The sequence below is a fragment of the Mustelus asterias genome, chromosome 18, assembly GCF_964213995.1.
Source record: "Mustelus asterias chromosome 18, sMusAst1.hap1.1, whole genome shotgun sequence".
In the NCBI taxonomy this organism is placed as follows: Eukaryota; Metazoa; Chordata; class Chondrichthyes; order Carcharhiniformes; family Triakidae; genus Mustelus; species Mustelus asterias.
The window spans coordinates 66,348,423-66,366,893 of record NC_135818.1 but is presented as its reverse complement, the minus strand read 5'-3'; the positions used below and the strand labels follow the sequence as shown (position 1 = coordinate 66,366,893).

General features: G+C 39.8%; 1 protein-coding gene and 1 non-coding gene across 3 annotated transcripts in view; both read right to left on the bottom strand.

Annotated features, from left to right (window-relative positions):
- Positions 1 to 18,471, bottom strand: part of slc38a6 (solute carrier family 38 member 6) — a 40,469-nt gene that overhangs the window by 21,186 nt on the left and 812 nt on the right. Inside the window, exons 2-8 of one of the 2 annotated variants that reach the window (XM_078234225.1) lie at positions 15,657 to 15,736; positions 12,973 to 13,103; positions 10,562 to 10,635; positions 10,241 to 10,293; positions 9,299 to 9,338; positions 5,854 to 5,932; positions 782 to 867 (exon numbers count right to left, since the gene is read on the bottom strand). In XM_078234225.1, coding sequence (XP_078090351.1) covers positions 782 to 867; positions 5,854 to 5,932; positions 9,299 to 9,338; positions 10,241 to 10,293; positions 10,562 to 10,635; positions 12,973 to 13,046 — 406 coding nt within the window. In that variant the 5' untranslated portion in view covers positions 13,047 to 13,103; positions 15,657 to 15,736. The remainder of the gene's footprint in view (positions 1 to 781; positions 868 to 5,853; positions 5,933 to 9,298; positions 9,339 to 10,240; positions 10,294 to 10,561; positions 10,636 to 12,972; positions 13,104 to 15,656; positions 15,737 to 18,471) is intronic. The other variant, XM_078234224.1, reaches the window with a different exon arrangement.
- On the bottom strand, positions 11,738 to 11,929 carry LOC144507405 (U2 spliceosomal RNA). The gene has a single exon (XR_013500094.1). It is a non-coding gene; the product is annotated as a U2 spliceosomal RNA (small nuclear RNA).

The following is an 18,471-nucleotide window of genomic DNA, read 5'->3' as shown; positions in this document are numbered from 1 at the left end:
TGTTCTTGAATCACTGGATTATTTCTACCTAATTGTATTTCCTTTCCAACTCCTATACAGGGATGATTCCTAGAACTCCAATTTCCAAAAGGGAATAGAACAGGTATTCTAGAATGTTTAAGCACGGACAACTCTAATCACATAGCATTTTAGCAGCATTTGCAACAAAAATGTAACTTGAATTCACTGAGTTACAACAGAAATCATGCCATTTCACAAAGACTCCCAAAATAGCAATAGCTACAGATCAAAATGTTAAGTACTTTGGCTTGATGACAAATTGCACTAGGCACATTCTCTGAAACATCAACTAAGGATGTGCTACATTTTAAAAGATCAAACCTATCTGACAAATTGAAATGTAATCGTCAGCAGGATAAAGATATAAAGTAGCAATTGTTATCAATATATGTCACTCATTCTATGTTGGTAAGGAATTGCAAAGTAAAAGTAACATTTATTCACACGGTTAGGACTGATCTCCTTAGGCAAGTGAAAAGTCTTATCCAAACAAACAAAAAGTCTTAGATTAGAAGTTACCGTCACATTTTATGGCATATAAAATTAACTGGAGAATCTACAGTACGAGAATTTCAAAATTAGGGTAGCTGTCTCCCACCCTCCCCCTTAGAATGTTCAATACAATAGCCAGTTGTACAGTATTTAAAAGAATCACATTTTGTCATGGCAAGGCATCACTGGAAAATTGGGAGAGAAAAAAACATCAGTTTGAGTATTAATATCTCTATAAATAGGAAATTAAATCAAGTAAAACAATCACCTATTTTAGGGAGAAGAGCAAGAGGCAGAACAATACAGACAACTGTAATGAGGAGGAGGATCTGTCCATTGAGATACCACGGAGTCCTAAAGTGTGAAAATAAAGATACTCAAGTTAAACAAAAGGCATCAGCAATTAACAGATATAAATCTAAGAATGTACAAGATCGCTGCCACAATTTGGAAATCTCTATGCTCACAGATCTGAAATATTTGCAACCATCTTCAGCCACAACTGCAGAGTAGATCTTGCCCTACTTGAATTCCCTAGAAGCCAGTCTCCAGGCAACCCATTTCACTCCACATGACAAAAAACAGCCAGTGAAGAAAGCAAAGGCTAGGAGGTCCCAAGAAAACTCTGGCCGCAATGATAAAGATTTGTGCTCCAGGATTAGCTGCGCCTCTAGCTAAGCTATCCCTGAACAGCCATAACATTGGCATCCACCTGAGTGGAAAACTGTCCATCCAAGTCAATCTTTTTGACTAAACAATTAAACTAAATCAAATTGAGAAGAGTCCATGAAAGTACACACCCATTCCAGCCAATTACTGCACCATCAGCAAATCAATGGAAGGGGTCATTGACTGCTCTATGAAACAGTACTTATTCACCAATAACCTGCTTGCCAATGTGATTTTTGGTAAACCACTTGGCTCCAAACGTCATTGTAGCCTTAGTCTATATATGGACAAAGTAAATTCTGGAGGTGATGTGCAAGTGACTGCCCTTGACAGAGTCTGACATCAAGAATACTAGTAAAATTGAAGACAATGTAAACTGGGGGAAACCTCTCCACTGGCTGGAGTCTTAGAACAACATAGTTATTATGGCACCATAATATGAAACCAAGCCATAAAGGGAGTTAGTGGGTTAGTTGACCAAAAGATTGGTCAAAGAGTTAGTTTTTAAAGAATGTTGCAGAGGAAGAATACTGCATAGGAAGAATACAAGATTAAGAAGCAGAGTTATAGGGTGGGGATGTCAAAGTGCAGGGCCTAGGGAGCTGAATCCATAGACACCAAAAGTAAAATGTGCAAATGTTTACCTGGGAAGTTCCGAAAGAGATCCCCCAGAGTATCTTAGGAGTACCCCCCCCAAATCCAATACGGGGGAAATTACAGCCCATTATTATTGACTGGGTTTCTCACGATGCTGGAATTGTCTTTGGTGCAGGTGTGGGGATCAGTCTGGATGCATCAAATAGTTATGCAGAAGTTAAAGTAGTTTTATTTCTTCTATTTCTATAACTAGCTAGCATAACACTGGCAGAACCATCCAAAGTTAGCAATTTAAATTGCTTTATCAGATGGTTCACATTGCAGCACAATTGTCCAGGGAAGTTAGCACTTCCGGACAATTGCTGTGCAAATGTTTACCTGGGAAGTTCCGAAAGAGATCCCCCAGAGTATCTTAGGAGTACCCCCCCCAAATCCAATACGGGGGAAATTACAGCCCATTATTATTGACTGTTAAAGTCCCAGCACTGAGCCCTGTGGCACTCTTATTGGTAAGAAGTTTAACAACACCAGGTTAAAGTCCAACAGGTTTATTTGGTAGCAAAAGCCACACAAGCTTTCGGAGCTCTAAGCCCCTTCTTCAGGTGAGTGGGAATTCTGTTCACAAACAGAGCATATAAAGACACAGACTCAATTTACATGAATAATGGTTGGAATGCGAATACTTACAACTAATCAAGTCTTTAAGAAACAAAACAACATGAGTGGAGAGAGCATCAAGACAGGCTAAAAAGATGTGTATTGTCTCCAGACAAGACAGCCAGTGAAACTCTGCAGGTCCACGCAACTGTGGGGGTTACAAATAGTGTGACATGAACCCAATATCCCGGTTGAGGCCATCCTCGTGTGTGCGGAACTTGGCTATCAGTTTCTGCTCAGCGACTCTGCGCTGTCGTGTGTCGCGAAGGCCGCCTTGGAGAACGCTTACCCGAATATCAGAGGCCGAATGCCCGTGACCGGGTTCATGTCACACTATTTGTAACCCCCACAGTTGCGTGGACCTGCAGAGTTTCACTGGCTGTCTTGTCTGGAGACAATACACATCTTTTTAGCCTGTCTTGATGCTCTCTCCACTCATGTTGTTTTGTTTCTTAAAGACTTGATTAGTTGCAAGTATTCGCATTCCAACCATTATTCATGTAAATTGAGTCTGTGTCTTTATATGCTCTGTTTGTGAACAGAATTCCCACTCACCTGAAGAAGGGGCTTAGAGCTCCGAAAGCTTGTGTGGCTTTTGCTACCAAATAAACCTGTTGGACTTTAACCTGGTGTTGTTAAACTTCTTACTGCGTTTACCCCAGTCCAATGCCGGCATCTCCACATCACTCTTATTGGTCACAGCCTACCAACTTGAAAACGCCCCATTTATGCCTACTCTGCTTCCTGTCTATTAACCAAACCTCTACACTAATGTGTCACCCCAACTCCATGAGCCCTTATCTTGTACATTAGGTGCCGCACAAAATTAATCAAATACCTTTTGGAAACCAAAGTGTACTACATCTATTAGCCCCCCTTTATCTACCTTCCCAGTTAGTCGATTTGTCAAATAGGATTCCCTTTTGCTGACTTGTTCTAATTATACTATGCTTCAAGTGCATTGTTGATTTCCTTAATAGATTCCAGTATGTTCTAGATGACTGATGTCATTTGTAATTTTCTCTCTCCTTCCTTTCTTGAATGGCAGTGTTACATTTGCAAACTTCCAATCTGCTGGGACTGTTCCAGAATCCAGGGAATTTTGGAAATTTATAGCTGCCGAGGTAGAAGATGTGCTGGCTATCAGAACCCTAGGATTTTGGTCAACGGGTCCTGAAGATTTGATGGATTTCTCCAGTATTTTTTCTCTATTGCTATTAATTACCTCACTCTTTAGCACCTAGATTACCCTAAATTTCTAGTATGCAATTTATGCATTCTACTGTGAAGACAGGCATAAAATATTTGTTCAAGGTCCCTGCCATTTCCTCATTCCTATAATTTCTCCTGCCTCTATTTCCAAGGAACCAAATTTAGGTACCCTCTTCCTTTTTAATATATTTGTAAAAGCTCTTACAATCTGGTTCTCTTTTCCTGGATAGCTTACTCATTTATTTTTCCCCTTTATGACATTTTTGGTGACCCTTTTATGGTTCCTAAAACACACCCAATCTTCAGACTTACAACATTATAATCTAATACTATCTCAAAGCCACAGTAGGATCTCTCCCCTCTTTTTTGCTTCTCAATGCAATCCATTTTTGATGAATATTTTGAATGTTCTCTTTTAATATTTTTGCTATATCTTATAATCTACTTACCCAATTAATCTCAGCCAGTTCTCCCCTCATACCTATTTAATTGGCTTTAAGATTCTTCTTTGTGATTGGAGTATGTCATTTTCAAGCTTAACGTGGAATTAAATTGCATTATAATCACTAGTTCCCAGTGGATCTCTTACATGGCATTACTAATTATCACTGCACAATACCAGACCGGAAGTAACTTTATTCCTTGTTAGTTCCATAACACACAGTTCCAGGAAACTATGAAAACATTTTACAAACTCATCTGCCTGACCACCTTTGCCAATTTGATTGGTTCAATGTACAAGATGATTAAAGTTCCCCATAACTCTGTTACAAACTCCAATAAATTTCTTGTTTAAATGTTCTGTCCTATCAGATAACTACTGTTATCTTTTACCTTGCACTCCATATAATCACTTAATGGATAATGTGAAAAGGCTGCAAAAGTAGAAATGTTATATAATGACAATGAGCTTCTCTCCAAAATAAGGTCAGAATTGAGGATGTTCACTGATCATTGTAGAATCTTTAGTCCCATATGGAACTCCTCAGATAATTAAACTATGTGTCTGCATGCAGCAAGATCTGGTCAACATTTCAGGCTTGGCTGATAATTAAGAAGTCTCACAACACCAGGTTAAAGTCCAACCTGGTATTGAGAGACTTCTTACTGTGCCCACCCTAGTCCAATGCCGGCATCTCTACATCATGGTTGATAAGTGACAAGTAACATTCATTCTACACAAGTGCCAAGGAATGACTATCTTGAGAATCTAACCACCGTCTCTTGACATTCAATAGCATCACAACCATCAAATCCCTCAACATCTACATTCAGGGTATCACCACTGACTGGAAACCTAATTTGACTAACATAAATACGGTGACCACAAGAACAGAAGCTTACAGTGCTTCAAGTTTGACAGCCAGAACAAAACAGCCCACTTGATTTGTACCTCATCTACCAGTGGCACAACTGGTGGTTGCAGTATGTACTATCTACACAATGCACTACAATAACTCACTTAAGGTTTCTTTAAAAACATCCTCGAAAGCCATGACTTTTATCATCTGGAAGGACAAGGGTAACAGGTACATGGGAATACCACCACTTTTTGCATGCTCCCTCAAAAGTCCACCCTAACTTGGAAATACATTACTGGGACAAAATCCTGCAATTGCTTCTCCAACAGCAACATGGGAGTATGTTCATCACAAAGCAGTTCACCATCACCTTCTCAAGGGCAATTACAGTTAGGCAACAAATGCTGGCATGGCCAGTGATGCCATCAGGGAATGAAGAAGAGATTCTGTGAGGAAACACTTATAGGATCAAATGTGTTGGGGACAGCATAATAGCAAATGGACCAAAATTGTACAGTTTTTATAATTGAGCCATATTACAAATTCAATATTGCTAGTTTATGCCATGTGTGGTTTAACAAAAAAATTATATGATTTACCACAATTCAACACTATTGTGCTGGTAGAAATGGGGCAGTATAGAAATCTAATTTTCAAAAAAGGAGCAATAAAAACCTGAAATTACTAACTAATGGCTTCATTCAACAGCAAATATTTCAACAATAAACTTTCAAGCATAATTACTATTCGGTCAATAGCTCCCTTGTAAGTGGTAAATTGTATAATGAAATTCAGTGCAATTTATGAAGTTCTCATCAATTCTGCCATGAATAAATTAATCAAAGCATATAATTCAATTCCACTGAAGAATCTATATATAATCATCATCATTACTGACACTCACCCAATGTAGTTGTGGTGTAGGAAACCAGCAATTGCAGCAGGTAATTCAGATTTTATGATGAACAGATAAGACGACATCGCTGAAAGAAACACGGTTCAGAATATGTCTGGCTTATTTTCCTCGTGTTTTTATGTGAATAATTAAGAGCTGTACTAAGCTTAACTGCTGATTCAAAGTTGCATAAAATGGTTTGACAATTAGGTTTCATGAAGGAAAGGAAACCCGAGGCAGCTATTACAATTTGTATTTTCCATCCTTACCTGGTCTGGCCTACATGTAACTCCAGAGTCACAGCAATGTCATTGGTTTTCAACTGCCCTTGGACAACTAAGGATGGGCAATAAATGCTGGCCAGCCAGCAACAGCCATGTCCCATGAATGAATCAAGTTTCTTCTGGGGGCATTTTAATAATTGGCCAAGTTGCATATGAAGGCAGCATGTCTGCCTTTGCACTACTAACAAACAAAATGGCAGCTTTGTTTTCCCACATGTCACAATTTGCAATACCATTTAAGGCAATCACATTGGGGGAGAAATTTAATACTAATGTTCTAAGATCAAGGGTACGCAACATATTTGGGGGAAAAAAAAGGAGCTTCTGGCCACTCAGTAGCTGACTTGGGAGTGTTAACACAATGCTGCTTAAGGGATAAGCTTTGTCAAAGCCATTTTCAACTTGACAAGCAGAAGAATACTTCAAGCAGTTTAAGGCAAAAGCACATTGAAAAAAAATTATAGTTATTACTGAATTAATGTTGGATTTTGGCAAATGGCATCCTAGCAAGTTGGAGTGAATTAATGCGCTGCATTGATTAAGGTTTGCATGTCTCCGAAAGCAACCTGGGCAGAATTAGCTTCGGTAAAACAAGTTTTTAAAATGTTATTACAAACAGATGACATAATTTAGACTTCGCTTCATACAAACTATTCATTTACATTTATTTTACTGAGACTTAGTTACACAGTGAACAATGGTTTCTGATTACATCTGTTCAAGACAGAAATCTGTTGGACATAAAAAACGATTTGCTCCGATTCTTAGCAGCATATGACATTAGTTTTTATGAAGGCGGCTCAGATTCAGAAGGGAAGGCATTGGATTTACTTAAAGCTCAATGTTATTAACTATGTTACTGGAACGTGCTGGAGTTTCCACTGAAGATGAGCAGCATGGGAATTTTTTTTTTCAAAAAAGAGGAATCTTTCAGCATGTGGTTGAGATAGCAACCATTTCTCACAGGGTCAATTGCCATCTTAGACAAACAAATGCAGCATGGATAGGAAATGTTGCATTTTAATTTTAAACCAAGTGCATCTCCCCTTGTTTTAAGTGATATTTGCAGTAAACCCTGGGTAAAAGAAGAAATGCTGAGTCGTCTGTTTGGTGTATAAACTATTTATTGAAGTCAAAAGGTTTCTTCTATAGGCAAAATCATTTATACACCAATAACATTCCTGCTTTTGTATTTAGGTGACATGGGTGAAGTGGTGGGCACTTCTCCAGGGCCAAGTGGTCGGCATGTCTCTCCCCACATGCTGCCACCTACATTTCTCTAGGAGGCAAGTCAGTTGCATAATTGGTCTAAAAATAGCATTTATGGTATTGAATGTATCTGGGACTGCCTGTCAATGGCACATTCTAGAAAGTATGGTAGAACCAGTTTGGCAGAGGATGTGGAAGGTACCCTGGAAACAATTTGATGGCGTCACTTGCTGTGTCTCTCGAAGAAGCTGTATTTCAGTTTAGTTTTAAAAAGAATTAAAACATCTAGGAGTAGGAGTAGACAATTTAGCCCCTCGGGCCTGCTCTACTATTTAATACGATAATGGCGGATCTCATCACGGCCTCAATCCCACTTTCCTGCCTGTTCACTATAGCCCTTCAAACTTTTACTAATTAAAAACTCTGTCCACCTCTTCCATAAATTTACTCAAAGTCCTGGTATCCACCACATTCTGGGGGTAGTGAATTCCACAGACACAACCCTTTGAGAGAAGTAACTTCTCATCTCTGTTTAAATCTGCCACCCCTTATCCTAAAACTATGACTTCTTCTTCTAGATTGCCCTACAAGAGGAAATATTCTTTTCACGTCTACTTTGTCAATTCTGCCCCCCCCTCCCCAGCCAATCCCTATAATCTGCACACCTCCCACTCCTCGCATTCTTCTTAACTCCTGGGAGTATAGGCCTAAATTACCCAATCTCTCTTTGCAAGACAAATCTTTCATCTGAAATAAATCCAGTGAACCTCCTCTGAACCGCCTCCGACGCAACCACATCCTTCGTCAAGGGGTTCAAAACTGCACACAATATTCTAAATGCAGTCTCACTAGTGCTTGTACAGAAGTAGCAACACTTCACTTTATATTCTATTCCTTTAGCAATAATTGCCAAGATTCCATTTGCCTTCCTTATTACCTGCATTCTAGCTTTCTGCGATTCATGCACGAGGATACCCAGATCCAAGGTTTCTCTCCATTTAGATAATAATTTGCCTTTGTATTTTTCCTACCAAAATGGATAACCTCACCCTAATCCATGTTAAACTCCATCTACCAAATATTGCCCCATGTACTTAACCTATCCATACCCATGGTGCAGCATGGTGGCACAAGCACTGCTTGCTGCCTCACAGCTCTAGGTACCTGGTTCGATTCCAGACTTGGGTGACTGTGCAAATCTCCCATGCCTATGCAGGTTTCCTCCCATAGTCCAAAGATGTGTAGGTTTTGGTGGATTAGCCATGGTAAGTGTGTGGGATTACAGGGATAAGGCAGGGAGAGCCACCCCCCCCGGCTGTCAGACTTGATGGGCCGAATGGCCTCTTCTGGATTCTATGACTTGTAAATTTCTTACTTCATTTCCACAAATTACTATCCCACCTATTTTAGTGTCATTTTAGCTCCTTATCTTCAAGATTACAAGCCTTGATCCCTTCCTGCAAGTCCAGTTTCTCCAGATCAGGAGACATGCAAGCTATTAACCAAGAATAGCTTGGCCGACCCGTTTGCAACTCATGGATGCTGCAATTCCTGATATGGAGGAGTTCTTGCACTCAACATTTCTCTCTCCCACCCGCCTTTTCTTTAAAAAAAAAGCAGACAGTGAAACTATGTTAAACAGGTAAAGATCATCATGGTCAAACTGCCTTTTACAATCCTTTTACAATGATCTCTTGAAATGGAGTAACCACCATTTGTGGAGGTTACAATAAAATAAAGGTCGAACAAAATTGAAAAGGGTACAAGCCTCACAACTTGAATGCCCAAGCATTTTATTTTCCAGCCACCCACTCCCATTTTAACTTGACTCAAACTAAACCAGTTGAAACAAAGTGGATCAATTCTTCTTATAGTATTGCAGTTGAGCGCGCTTCTGGAAGAAATGCCATCATTTAACATTCTTTGATCGAGTATTTTCTCTCTAGATAGATTTAGCTTACCTCCAATGTTCTGTATCAATATTGCACCAGCAACCATAACCTGCAAGAAAACCCCACAAGTCTCAGTTACTCAAGGATATGATAGAACTTTACAAGCACATCCAAAGACGTGCAGGTTAGGTGGATTAGCCATGCTAAATTGCCCTTGTGGCAGGGGATTAAGGGGATAAATGTGGGGTTATGGGGTAGAGAATGGGTGGGATTGTTGTCAGTGCAGGCTTAATGTGCTGAATGGCCTCCTTCTGCACTGCAGGGATTATATGAATAACTCTCTCCACAGATGCTGGCTAACTTGCTGAATATTTCCAGCATTTTCCATCTTTACTTCAGATTTCCAACATCTACAACATTTTGCTTTTGTTTAAAGTGTGGTTACTGTTATGTGGCATCAAGCTTACACTCAGCAAGTGAGACAAACAAATAATCAGTTTTTGACATGGTTTGGAAAGATTGTTGGCCAGGAACTCATTGTTCGTCTTCAAAGAAGATCTCAGTTTAATGTTTCAGCTGAAAGATAGTACCAGCAATACAGAAATCCTTAATTATGGCACGAAGTGTCAACCTAGATTATATGCGCAAGCTTTACAAACAACTTTTGAGTCACAGGTGATTTTGATATCATGCAGAAATTTTAATATTCCATCTTATCTGCAGTCTAAAATAACCTAATCGTCTCAACTAATTAACCCAATGGTACAAAAGCACATCACCCACACCCAATACTTGTATCAGGCAGGGCATGGAGGTCATAGAATTTTCATCTAGGGTAACAAACAAATTGCTAGATTTCAATTTTGTATTGGGAAGAGGAATGTGGCACTGCTGACAGCCCAGATGAAATGGAGAACTCACTCACTTTCAATAAAGGGCATTATTTACAGGGCTTGGAAGTACGCAAAAGCTTGTTAACCCTGTGTGCAGCACAAACTGTTTTATTATTACCTTCCCAGTTGTCTTAAAGGCGTAAAACCCAAGGTCTTCATAGGAAGTCAGCTCTATGGATATAGAAGGGAGATATTATTAATGGAAAACTGGGTTTCCTCTTCAGCATGCAATTTTGAAATTTCATTTTATAACACCACTCTTTCCTTTTCCCACCCTCTTTGTATGTGGTAGAAAAGGAATAATATGCAATATTAATAAAGCCCAATGAAATTAGATATATTTTTAAAATGAAGGAACCAACCATTTTAAATCATTCTAAAACAACTTGGAGTTCTTACAACCTACGAGGGCCACAAAATAACTTGGTTTTCAACTTACCGGTCTGTTCACACAATTCAAGCAGCAGATGAACGGAGTATGCAGCCAGGATAGCAACAACCAGCAACAGGAGGCTGCAGGAAGAAAGCAATCAATTAATGATAACACTTTACTGTAACAAGCAAACATTTCACATGACAAAGCACACAGCTCTAATTTTGCTACCAAGTTTTCTCCTCTTCTGGAGAAAATGATGGGGTACAGTTCTACAGATGCAACACCAAATGTCACACTGAAGTAACCATTCTTGATGTCAAGGTCCAAGACAGTAAATCCCAACAGACTCTTCCAATTATTGACATGTTTACAAAGACACACTCCCAGTCAGGCAGTTGTGGGAAGTTATGAGCAGGAACCCTGGTCCTGGACAAGGTTAGTAGCAATCACACCCGAGACAGGTCATAAATTCAAAACCCCACTCGAGACTTCAATGAATAATCCAGGCTGACAAAAATCGACGTGCGCTGCTACACTTTTGAACAGACGGACTTTCAGATGATATATTAAACGAACTATTGCCTTGCTTGCTGTATGGAAATTGACACCCAGCTGTTGATAAGAAATAATCCCAGGTCAGGTTTGACAGGATAAAGCACCCACCATTCCATCCATAATTAATTCAAGTCATCCTTGAAACAATGCTTGCTATTGAAGTAACATTCTTTTCAATCTCTACACCAGCCCCTAATATCCAATTTAAAACACGCTACATTTTCCAGGGAATCGTGCCCCCAAGATACCTCCAGCAATTGTGTACCATTGGCATTTAGATTTCCCCGTCAGGCATTTATTCCCACCCCACCCCACAAAATACAATTGAGACACTGCTGCATATACCTTTGGTATATTACAAATTCCAAATAGTTATGCATTTTCAAGTTGGAAACATTCTTGACATGTTAGTTTTTTGAGACTGGTACATCTTGTTCGAAGCCTTTGCTAATTTTCTACATTGACATCAACATTCTTGCTAAATTGTGCTGGTACGTAGTACTGCAGCAGCCGGGAAAGTTGCTCCGTGATGAATACACAGAAAAACTGGCCAAGCACAGCAACTAAATTTTAAAGGGGAAAAATTCAATCAAATCAAGTCCAATTCAGAGTCTCAACAAGTTGAGACATTCCTGATCCAAGCTGACAAGACAGGGCTCTCACCTCCTGTCTTGGGCTTGATCGACATGATCCAAGCTGATTGGAGTAGGCATTGCACCTCCTCCAAGGCTTGATCTCATTTGCATCTTAGCCAAAAGGCCGAGATGCCGCTTTTAAAAATTGCTTCAAATGAAGCTAAAATGTAACCCAATGACTTCAACCAAGCACAGCGTGTCGATACTACACTTGATCTTAGCCAAAAGGCCGAGAAGTGATATAGCACCTTTAAGTCTGTTCCCTTTACACTGTCCTCAACCACCAAAGCCAAACAGGGTCCGCCCCTGGTGCTTTAGGGCGTACACCACATCCATGGCGGTCACCGTTTTGCGCTTGGCGTGTTCAGTGTAGGTCACAGAGTCCCTGATCACATTCTCCAAAAACACCTTCAACACCCCGCGGACCTCCTCATAGATTAAGCTGGAGATACGCTTGACGCCTCCGCGGCGAGCCAGACGCCTGATAGCAGGCTTGGTAATGCCTTGGATATTGTCGCGGAGAACCTTGCGGTGCCGCTTGGCTCCGTCTTTACCGAGCCCTTTACCACCTTTCCCTCTACCTGAGATGATCAATACCAAACGATCAACAAATGCCAAAAGTAGCAAAAAATGCCCCAAGATGACTCTCAGGAATATTTGGAAACAGAATTTAACAACAAGCCATGAAATATATTAGGGTAGGCTTGGCCAAAGAGGTACATTTTAAGGAGCACCATAAAGCGAGAGCAGTTGAGAGGGAGGGAATTCCAGAGCTTAGAGCCTTGGCAGCCGCAGACAGCAGAGACATTAAAGCCAAGGGTGCAGAGAAGGCCAGAATTGGAATGCTGTGGGACTGGAGGAGGTTAGAGAGATGTGGAAGGACAAGGTTATGGAGGGATTTTAAAAATGACAGATTTTTTTTTAAGCCATTGCTTGATTGTAAGCCAATATAGGTCAGCGAGCACAAGGGTGATGGATGAACGAGACTTGGTACAAGTTAAGACGTGGGTAGCAGAGTTTTAAATTACTTCAAACGTAAACAGGGGGCGGGGGGAATGCAAGGCTATCCAGCAGCATGTTGGAATTTTCAAGGTATAGCAGCTTAAAGATAGCAGGCACTTAATTCACTGCCCTTATAATTATCAGAAAAACAGTGACATTCACAGCCCTTATAATTATCAGAAAAACAGAGATTACTGGGACTTTACACGGTTCAGTTACAGGCAAATAATTCGGGATGTTAGCTAATCAAGTAAAATCAAGTGCAATGTCTTGCCTTCTTACCTAAAACCAATAATACCTGTACTAGACATTGCATATGCCAAGCCCAGGATGCCACTTCCCATGATAGCATGCATTATGTTGAACACTGAGGAAGCAAATGAAGCGTGAGATGATGCCGGATGCTCTGTTACCTGCAAAAAGAAAAAGTTGCATTAGATTTAAAAGAAAAATTATAGCAGACTGTCAACCCTTCATTCAGCTAGCACTATATAACCAATAACCAGAGTACAGGTTACATATTCATGACTGAAAGGTCAGTGAGCCGAAACATTGCACTTCTATCTCCACAGATGTTGCCTGACCTAGAGTATTTCCAGCATTGTGCTTCATTCCCCCAACACCCGCAACTTCTAGGAACCACAGCATTTTGCTTTTGACAAAATGATATTAATTTAACCTCATTGTTTTTAAATTGATGCCCCATTGTATCAGAGGCAAAATCATTGGAGAAGTGGTTGAAGCGTACAGCTACGCACAGATGTGTGCATAAGATAGTCTGTGCAGTACTAAATCATAATTCAAGAGGGGCTGGAATGTACTTAATGAATGAGACCCACTTAACTGAGCCACATGCATTTAAATCCAGCTCAATTTAGCAGGAACACATGCATGCATTTTCGAGCAATTAATTTTGAATAAGGAGTTCTGCATCAGCTGGCACTGTGGCTGTTTATTTTTGTTCACCTCCACTATTTGAATCATTATTTTAATCCTGCACTCAGTCATCCATGAAGACATTTCTTCCGATACATTCCTGCACATGTAATAGAGGCAGATGGAGGTTGCTTCAACCAAATTTCTGGATGTCAGAAGATATGCTAAGGAAATGGGTTCATTGTTTAACATACCTTGCTCATTCCAGCACCAAGGTCATCGTAAGCTTTAATCAAATGAAACAATTGTGTATAGTTTCCATGCACCAAAAAGTGACTAGATGGTCCACAAAGAAAAACTTTAGAATGCATCCTGTATTCATGCACATGGTTATACAGTTGTGCTTTGAAAAAAGTAAATAGATGCAATGGAAGGATCATTGCTGTAAAATTAATAACTTCAAAATTTCCTCAAGTAACTTGAATCATGTGCACGTTAGCTGCCACTACAAGTATTGGAGAAGGTTTACAAAATAATCTGGACGTGACAGAACTTGAAAATGTCTACTGGCACAAAATCTTAACCAGCATGCAAGTATGTGACATACAGAAAATAATACGATTATAGAATGATACAGCACAGAAAGTGGTCATTTGGCCCATCAATCCTGTGCTATCCAATTAGTCCCACTTCCCTGCTCTTTCAAAGTTCTAATATCATTTATCGTTTCAAGTATTTTTCCAGTTACTATTAAAAAATGCTGTCACCATTTTCAGTTAGTGCATTTCAGATCATAAAAATTAATTGATCAAACTTTCTCTTCTCTCATAACACCTCATTCTTTTATCCCCTCTGGTTACCAAACCTTTCTTCCACTAACGTTACAGCAAATCTTTCCTGCAAGTCAAATATTTTTAGAATTCAAGGCAGCACGAAGCGTTTCTAACATTAATCATCTACAATGGTCATTCAGGAACTTTCAGAAGTGCACAATTACTGCTTTGAGCATTCCTTCTGTGCTTTTCCTTCTTTGTTCTAGCACTGAAGCAGCCAAATTCTACCTGACTATTCCCAATGTGGTATGGATGAGATAACTAAACACACAGGATTTCAGAGAGAAGCCTGTGAACCATTCAGCAGCAATTAGACAGACAGCTGGCTATCAGATGACATTTAATATCTGGTCATTTGAAGTGATTAATTTTGAGTATGAACATGAAGAAAACAAATATCGATGAAATGGTAACATTTTAAAAGGTGTAGAGAAGCAGAGGCACATGGGTTTAGCTTGAGAAGCTTAAAAGAGGAATATTTGTTAAAGCTATATAAAGCCCTAGTCAGACCACATTGAGAACTGTGTGCATTTCTGAACACTGCAGGCTAGAAAGGAGATACTCGCTTTGTAAGGAGTAAAACATGGATCCACTAGAATATTACCAGAACTCAGAGGTCCAGATTTGCAGAGAGATTCCACAAACTACGCTTCTTTCCCTTGAATATAGAAGGTTTAAGGGGTGATCTGTACTTAGGATTTTGAAAGAACTGATAGGGTAGGGAGGGAAATGTTTTACAACTGGTGAGGGAGCCCAGGACAAGAGGATGTAACCTTTAGGAAGAGAGCCAGGTCATTCAGCAGGAAAGTTAGGAGATACTTCAGCGGAGGGGTGGTAGAATCTAGAACTCTATCCCACAAAAAGCAGTACATGCAAGCTCAATTAATAAATCTGAGATCAATCCCTTTTTTGTCAGCCAAGGAGATTAAAGGATCTGGAGCCAAGTCATGATCTCAATGAACGGGAGTAGGCTCAAAGGGCTGAATGTCTTACTCTCATTCCCATGTTAAAAATGAGACATCTTGATAAACATGTAAAATAAAGCATGCAGGATTCTGATGTTTGGTTTAGAAAAGCAAAGTGGAAAAGACTAGACTGCAGTGCGAATACACACACACACCCGGTCAGGCTGGCTAGAAAAATTGGGACTTCAACGTCAATTTTCACTAGATCAGTGAAAATTAACAGTTGATCTCCAGAAGTGTCAAAAATAGACAGTACTGGTAAGGTAAACAGTGAGAAAAGCATTTTCTTTACTGGTTGGTGAACAAGTAACGAGAGTAGTCCATCAGGACTAAAAACAGAATGCCAGAAATACACAGCAGGTCTGCCAGTATCTAGGGAGAAGGAAACAGAGTTAATGTTACAGGTCATTAATAAAAGATTCTTGTTCATCACTTCACAGATGCTGTCTCATATGTTGCGTTTTTATATCAGATTTCCAACATTCACAGTATTTTGTATTTGTATCAGTACACTTAAAATCAAACGTAAAGAAAAGACTTGGATCGTTGGTTACGAGGACAAGATCAGACAATTAAGAGTTATTTAGATTCAAGGAGGAATAAATGTTGCACAATGTCACACTGTCTAAGGCATAATGGTCCATCCTCATCATCCTTTTCATACAACATAAGCTTATGGCGTAGAAATACTAAGTTTGTAGTATATTTGTTTTCAAACATGGCCAGAGTTTGATTTTGTTTTGATCCTTCTGTCTGAAGCCATCAAATTGTCAGAAATGGGCAGCTTTGGGCAGAAGAGAGAAAAAAAAACTACAAAATAAATTCTAATCAACTATGTGGGAAGAAACAAACAAAAGTTGCATTGCACCATTATTTGAATAAATATAGTACATTGCACCCCCATGAACAAAGAATATTTAATCATTTTAAAGGCACCAATTCCAATGATGATTCCCAATTGTTTACAGGTTTCAATACAGTCTCCTGTTCTACCAAAAAATGGAATTCACACCAGTGTACCTATTTAATAAGGGTACTCTGTTTACAGCATGTCAGCTGCGTTTGGCATCAGTACTACCAGTCAAATTATAAACAGATTCTTCCAACTTGGGAGCTCAACAAATTTTAACAAAATGGTGCCCTGTTCCTATCTGCAATCCCAGCTCTACCAAAGTCAAGATCTTCCTCATCTATTATGCCAATAACAGGTCAATATTGCTCTCTGGGTGGCATGGTGGCACAGTGGTTAGCACTGCTGACTCAGCGCCAGGGACCCGGGTTTAATTCCGGCCTCGTGTCACTGTGCGTGCAGTTTGCACATTCTCCCCATGTCTGCGTGGGTTTCCTCCAGGTGCTCCGGTTTCCTCCCACAATTCAAAAATGTGCGGGTTAGGTTGATTGGCTATGTTAAATTGACCCTAGTGTCAGGGGGATTAGTAGGGTTATGGGAATAAGGTCTGGGTGGGATTGTTGTAGATGCAGACTCGATGGGCCGAATGGCCTCCTTCTGCACTATAGGGATTCTATGTCTGAAGTTTGCAAATAAATCTCCTGTAGGATTCAAGTTTTGCATATTGGTATCTTTACACATTCGAGGGAAAAGAAATGTAAATATTTAGTACAAACTAGAGAAAAAAGTTAAAACAAATAGGTTGTCAAACTAACATTTTACCTGCTATATCTTTCAATCCTTATTTTCCTAGCCACCTGCTTTTAGTGACTGATTGTCACAAAGCTTGATGCAATTTCTATCGTGCCAATCCAGACGTAACTTAGATGTGACTAGATTGATGCTAAACCCAGTTGCAGATACATGATGAGACGACAATTGAGAGAGCGCACATTATATTTAGGAGTGGCAAGGAAAGAAAAATAAGCCTCTGTACCCAATAACAGAAGCCCCAATACCATGCGTGTCATAATATACATTTTTCTAGACCATTTTTCCACAGAACGTTCCAAAGTCCCCAATATCACACCATTAGGGAAATATACAGATTTATTTTTCTTGGTTCAAAAGTAAATGGTCTCATTCTTCCCCACATTGAAATCCAAGTTTCACAATTCTACTCATTTACATAATTGATGCCCAGCATTTTCTACGCTACTCCTGGCTCTGCAATTAACAGGAGTGGCACTGTGTGAAATCTGGGGATCTCACTGTTAGTAAAACAGTGAGATTGTTTTCCACTACTCGATAATCAGGAAAGAAGGGGGCAGGACTTGGGTTGCACACTGAAAGAACCAAGGAGGAAGCAGACAGGCATTTTCATCATGTGATCACAAGCTACTTTACCACAAGTAGCTGATCTTGCAGAAACTAGATCATTAGTCGAAAGTAAATAGGGTACACATTTGAAAAGGATGAACTTAAAAGAAAAATGGAGCTATGGAACAGGGTAGTAAAACTGGAGCTGAATTGCCTTCTCCTGTGTTATAATATCTTATTCTATGAAAGGCCTTTATTGAGTCTGAGCCCAGGTTCAGAAACATTTGTCCCAAAGTCAGTTCAGCACCATTTGCTTTGGTCCAAGTAGGTCTGTGCTGAAGAGTTTCTATGCAAAGTCCAAGTGCAGATCATCTACTAGTTCAAAGCCATCACATTCATACAACTCAAGGCCACAAAATCCAAGGAAATGGGAAGATCAGACATATTAATAAAAATGGCACCAGGAAGCCTGACTACACAGTGCAAGTCATGATGTGGAGATGCCGGCATCGGACTGGGGTAAACACAGTAAGAGTTTTAACAACACCAGGTTAAAGTTAAAGTGGACTTTAACCTGGGTGTTGTTAAAACTCTTACTGTGTTTACACAGTGCAAATACAGGAGATCCTGGCTTAGTTAATATAGCAATGAGCCATTGTTTTGCTGCAGGTTAGGAGGTGAATCCAAGTATCACCAGTACTATGTCATCAGTGCAATTTCATTAAATCCTATCAGTTATATTGGTGGAATCCAAGTTCCTCCAACCTCTGCAACTCATTCCTCCCCCTAGCTTCCCTTCACAGATGGCCTCCTAACCTTCCGACAACAGTTGTTAGTGTAAAGATTCACACTGACAAAAGGCCCAACTGTTGAACCAAAGGAAACTTGACTTGGCATC